At 45.4% G+C, this 5232-nt stretch overlaps 1 protein-coding gene across 5 annotated transcripts in view; it reads right to left on the bottom strand.

Moving 5' to 3' along the window:
* Nucleotides 1-426: 426 nt before the first annotated feature.
* Acss2 (acyl-CoA synthetase short chain family member 2) overlaps nt 427-5232 on the bottom strand; it is a 43796-nt gene continuing 38990 nt past the window's right edge. For all 5 annotated transcript variants that reach the window (XM_087188923.1, XM_087188921.1, XM_087188922.1 and 2 more), the window contains 5 exons: nt 4509-4617; nt 2716-2784; nt 2201-2377; nt 1485-1559; nt 427-1363 (listed from right to left, as the gene is read on the bottom strand). In XM_087188923.1, coding sequence (XP_087045049.1) covers nt 1239-1363; nt 1485-1559; nt 2201-2377; nt 2716-2784; nt 4509-4617 — 555 coding nt within the window. In that variant the 3' untranslated portion in view covers nt 427-1238. The remainder of the gene's footprint in view (nt 1364-1484; nt 1560-2200; nt 2378-2715; nt 2785-4508; nt 4618-5232) is intronic.

Raw genomic sequence — 5232 nt, 5'->3', positions numbered from 1 at the left:
TGATTTGTTGCTTTGTGTACAGAGGTTGGGGGGTGCTATGATCTGGGTCACCCCACAAAAGATGGATTGGAGCAGGGAAGGTAACAGCTATAATCAGGGTCTCCTTAGACCTTGATCCTATGGATGGGACCCTGAAGTTCCAACCCTTGTCACCCACTTATGCTCTCACAGGCTCATAGGGAGGAGAGGGTCCCTCACAGGAGCCCAGGTAGGAAGGCAACTATGATTGGTTGTAAACTAGCTTCAGTCACTCCTACTTAGTTTGGGGACTTATCAAAGTCCCTAAGTGAAGCCCTGCCTAGCTCTATTCAAGCCAAAAGTTCTGAAAAATATTAGGATAGTACTGGGGAATACCACTCCCCTTCCTGTATGCTGCACACATCAGAGGCATAGCTTGAAAGATACATAAGAAAACCAGCCATCATCTTCTGAAGGTCACAGACTTTATTCCTACAACCATGAGGCTTAAGCATGACTTGGGAAAGAAAAGAGAGTCTCATCTGAGAGTGTCTGTCATGGGCAGGGCTCTGTCCCTGGGGGCAGGTAGGAGGGAAAAGGACAAGACAGGCTCCTCTGGTCCAAGGAACAAAACATAAATACTCCTTCATAGAAGCCAATGATCTGAAATCCCTCAGAACTGAACATACCTGCATAGCCCCTGGAGCACATGGGCAGCCAGGATGGCCATCTGGCAGGGAATTCAGACACAGAACAGAAGTAACAAAATTTTTAAAAAATAATAATTATTTCTGGATTCACAAACTTGTCATTTCTAAGGCAAATGCATGGTTAAGATAAGTACTGGTAGGGATTTAGCTCAGTGGTTTCGCTGCCTGCTGTGCAAGCGCAAAGACCCAAGTTCGATCCCAGGTACCAAAAAAAAAAAAAAAAGATAAGTACTTGTACTTCCTGTGAGAACTGACTGAGGATTACAAGGTTGGCCCCCTGCTTCAGTCTAGGCCCTCACATGCCCTCTGAACACCTAACCTGGTTTGGGGACGTGGCATTCAGGTTTCTGTTCTGGGCTCGGCGAGCTCTTTGCAATCTGGGCCCATATCAGTCTGGGCTGACCTGGGCCTTGTCCCTTCTGCCTGGAAGTCACAGAAAACCCTCCACTCAGGGACAAAGTACAGGTCAGCACTGGCCTTTGGTACTCCTGGATGGGGGGCAGGGAGGATGAGGAGAACTCTGGAAAGCCAGGCAAGGAGAACCTTGGGTAAAGGACAGAGTCTTGTTCACTAGATGGTCAGGCAGCGGTGATTGAAGAGGTGACTGATGACAGATGGGTCAGCCACTGTAGATGTGTCCCCCAGGTCATGGTCATTCTGAGCAATCTTCCGAAGCACTCGCCTCATAATTTTACCTGGGAGACCACAGGCCTCTGGTTACTTGGTGTCAGCACTGACCCACACCAGCCCTTTCAAAGATCCACACACTTCACCACCACTTAGCCCACCTCAATACCTAGAGGCCTCTGAACATACCTGAACGTGTTTTAGGCAAGCCAGGTGCATTCTGGATGTAGTCTGGTGTGGCAATGGGGCCAATCTTTTCTCTAACTGTAACCAACAAATCATTAAACATTTATTCAGCACCTTTAGCCTAACTCCCGAAAGCCAAAGTAGAGATAGCTTTGTTCCCCACATTTCCTCTTCAGTCCCCTGCCCACCAGAGTCATTCTCAGCTTCACTGCCTTTCTCTCTTTTAATGCATTGTCTCTTTACCCTCTTATTTTAACCCAAGTTCATGAACTCTAGCTCTGAAACCAGACTGCTAGAGTTTAGGTAGCATTGGACAAGTGGTTTAACTTTTCTGTGAATGAAGTTTTTTCCTCTTTAGGTACTAGAGTAACATGAGGATCTGTTTATGGAAGTGATTATAAGGATTAAATGGGGTAATACATTTAAAGCACTGATGCCAGTGGTGGTACAGACAAAGTATTCTACAAATGTTGGCTTTTTTTTTTTCTTTTGCCATGCAGGCATCAAACTCAGGTCCTTGTGCAGAGTAGACAAGCACTCTACCTCTGAGTTATATCCCCAGCCCACTGGCTATTATTATCCTGAGAGACTAGCAGTGGAGACAGAAGAAATTAGTCACCCCATGGGACCCTCTGGGATCTGTTCATGATTTGGGGAATAGCTCACTGCAGCCCCTTTCCAACAACTTGCAGACCCTACAGTCCCTTCCAGAGACTCACTCTGCTTCTTGAGCTCCTCAGTGAGGGTAGGACTGAAAGTGTGTCCATCACACAGGGTGACAAAACAGTAGAGGCATTCGCCCTTCACAGGATGAGGGTGGCCCACTACAGCTGCCTCTGCAATAGCTTCATGTTCCACAAGTGCTGACTCCACCTCTGCAGTACTGAGCAGGTGTCCTTGTCAAAAGAAAGGAAATGGCATAAAAGATATCTCAGCCTTTGCCACAGCCTTTATTCCATCTGTACCCACAAAGCAGACCTTGTCTGGTTCAAATGAGGAAGGTCCTTCATTCACTTCTCACATGGCATGCTTTCCAGTACCTCACCACCCTGGGTCCCCTCTTTTAGGCACATTTCAGTGTTCATCACTCTTCCTCCAAGACCTGGGTCCAGAACTGAATGCCACCTTCCACATGTGGTCTAACCAAAGGACAGTCTTAACTCTCAGAAGGCTTTGGGTGAGAGCTGATAGGAGAACAGAGCAAATGAGAAGGGAGGGGGTCCTGGGCCCTTACCAGATACATTGAGCATGTCATCAATCCTGCCAGTGATCCAATAATAGCCATCCTGGTCCCGTCGGCATCCTGGGAAGAAATGCACAACATAGTAAATATCCCACAATAGGATATAACATGTCTTCCTGCCACCATTCTTGCCCACTGTGGCAGCCAGCCTCTGAGACAGCTCCTCTGATCTCCACCTCCTGGCATTTATAGCCCTGCATAATCCTCTTTTTCACTATACTGTATAGGGCTAGTCTGTGTACTCAACAGAATCTGGGAGAAATGATGGGATGTCACTTCTCAGATTAGGTTAGAGAAGACACTTTGCACCACTTTTTTTTTTTTTTTTTGGTACCAGGGATCGAACTTGGGACCTTGCACTTTCAAGGCGGGTGATGGAACCACTGAGGTAAATCCCCGGCCCCAGAGAAGATACTTTGGCTTTCATATTGTGAGTAGTCCTATGGAGAGGCACAGGTAGTGAGGAACTGAGGGCTCCTGCTAACAGCCATATGAGTGAGCAAGGAAGTGAATCCTCCAGGCTCAAACCTTCAGATGACTGCAGCCCCTACCAACAGCATGACTGCAGTCCAGGACATACCCTGACGTGCAGCTGAGCTGCTTGCAGACCCTGACCCTCAGAAACTGTCAGATAATATATTTGTTGTTTTAAGCTGCCAATTTTGGTGGTATCTTATTCCATGTCAATATCTCAAATCTACCTTTCATAACTCAGTTATTTTCTAAGTAATAAATTAATTCTTAATCACTCCTTTGCTTAAAACCCATAAAGGTTTTCAACTGTACTCTGAATAAAATCTAACTGCACACATTGGCCCATCAGACCCTATATTATCTACCTTTCCAGCTTCATGTATTATTCTTCCCTGTGCCACTACACTCCAGGCTTCATTCCATTCTTCACATATTTTGTGTCCTGCTGCACATAACTCTCTACTCTAGAGTTCCCCATGCCTGGCTTCTCGTCCCTCAGGTCTCTGCTCCAATGTCACTAGAGAGAAGCGTTTTCTGATCATCCTATGTAAAGTAGCTATCTCTGAAGATACTATCATGTTGTTTTGCCATACTAGATTGAACCCAGGCCCTTCACATTGAACTATATGCCCAGCCCTTTTTCAGTCTTTATTTTGAGACAGAGCCTTGCTAAATCACTGATGCCTATGTTGGGCTTGAACTTACTACTCTCCTGCCACATCTTCCTGAGTGCTGGGATTACAGGGGTGTACTGCCGCAGCTGGCTTCTTTATCACGTTATTTTCTTCCCACACTTATCTCTACCTGAGATAAGTTTATTTATTTGTTTGCTAGGTTTATTGGTTTATCCTTACTAGAATATAAATCCCCTAAGAGCAGAAACCTTAAATGTTATCCATAGTAATATCTTACAGGCTTATTAGACCAGTACCTGGGCATTATAGGTGCTCAGTAATATTTATGGATGAATGGGCTGGTGGACAGACAGATGGACAGCCTCCAAACATGAGGACACACATGATACAATAATACTGCTACATGCTCCATCTTTGTAAATACAGGAGTAAGAAACTAGAAACTTTTTCCTCATTAACTAATCTCAGATGGCACCATCCTGAGAGACCTTTCCTGCAACACTCATTCTTGCTCTTACAGTATTCTCTGTAGCTCTGCCTGGATACCAGACACTGACACGTAAAACATATTTCTTTTCTGTGCTTCTTCATTCCCAACCAACTCTTCTGAAAATGGAAGATGATGAAGGTACATGTCTCAATGGGAGGCACTGGGGGTGGGTAGCCAAGACTCACCATCTCCTGTCACGTAGTAACCAGGAAACTTCTTAAAGTAGGTGGTCTCAAACCGTGGGTGGTTTCCATATACTGTGCGCATGATCCCTGGCCAGGGCTGCTTGAACACCTGGGTAGTGAGGAAGGCAGAGTGATCACACCTGCTAGGTTCTCTCACAGGAAGATTGCCATAGTTCTACTAACCCTGAGGAAAATATCTTAAATCTCATTCCTGAGAAGCAAGACAAATACAGGCTTTGGAGATGGATGATCCTGGCTTGGAATCCCAACTCTGCCACTTAGTACCTATGAGACCTCAGTTAAGTAACTTTACTTCTCTGAGCTTTAGGATTCTCATCTGTAAATTAGAGCAAACAATTTCTATTTTCTAAAGTTATTGTGAGGGGAAATTGCCTAGCACAGTGTTGTGTTAGTGATAAACATTTAATACATGTTTTGGGTCATCCCTCAGGAAAGCAGATCCAGTTTAATGCAAATGAAAACAGTCATACAAAAAAGTGAAACTGAGCCAGGTGTGGTGGTACACACCTGTAATCCCAGCACTTGGGAGGCTGAGGCAGGGGGGTTACCAAAAGTTCGAGGGCAGCTTGGGCTACATAATGAGTTCAAAGCTAGCCTTTCTGCCTGAAAAAAAAAAAAAAAATGAGGCTGAGCTAGGGGGAATAGCTCAGTAGCAGAGTGCCCTGGCTTTTCTTCCCAGCACTACCAAAAAAAGGAGGGAAGA

This window comes from Heterocephalus glaber, unplaced genomic scaffold (assembly GCF_053883595.1).
Source record: "Heterocephalus glaber isolate CG9 unplaced genomic scaffold, H.glaber_assembly_v1.0 deba00001532, whole genome shotgun sequence".
Lineage (NCBI taxonomy): Eukaryota > Metazoa > Chordata > Mammalia > Rodentia > Bathyergidae > Heterocephalus > Heterocephalus glaber.
The sequence above is the reverse complement of the archived record's forward strand: the minus strand, read 5'-3'. Positions and strand labels throughout refer to the sequence as shown.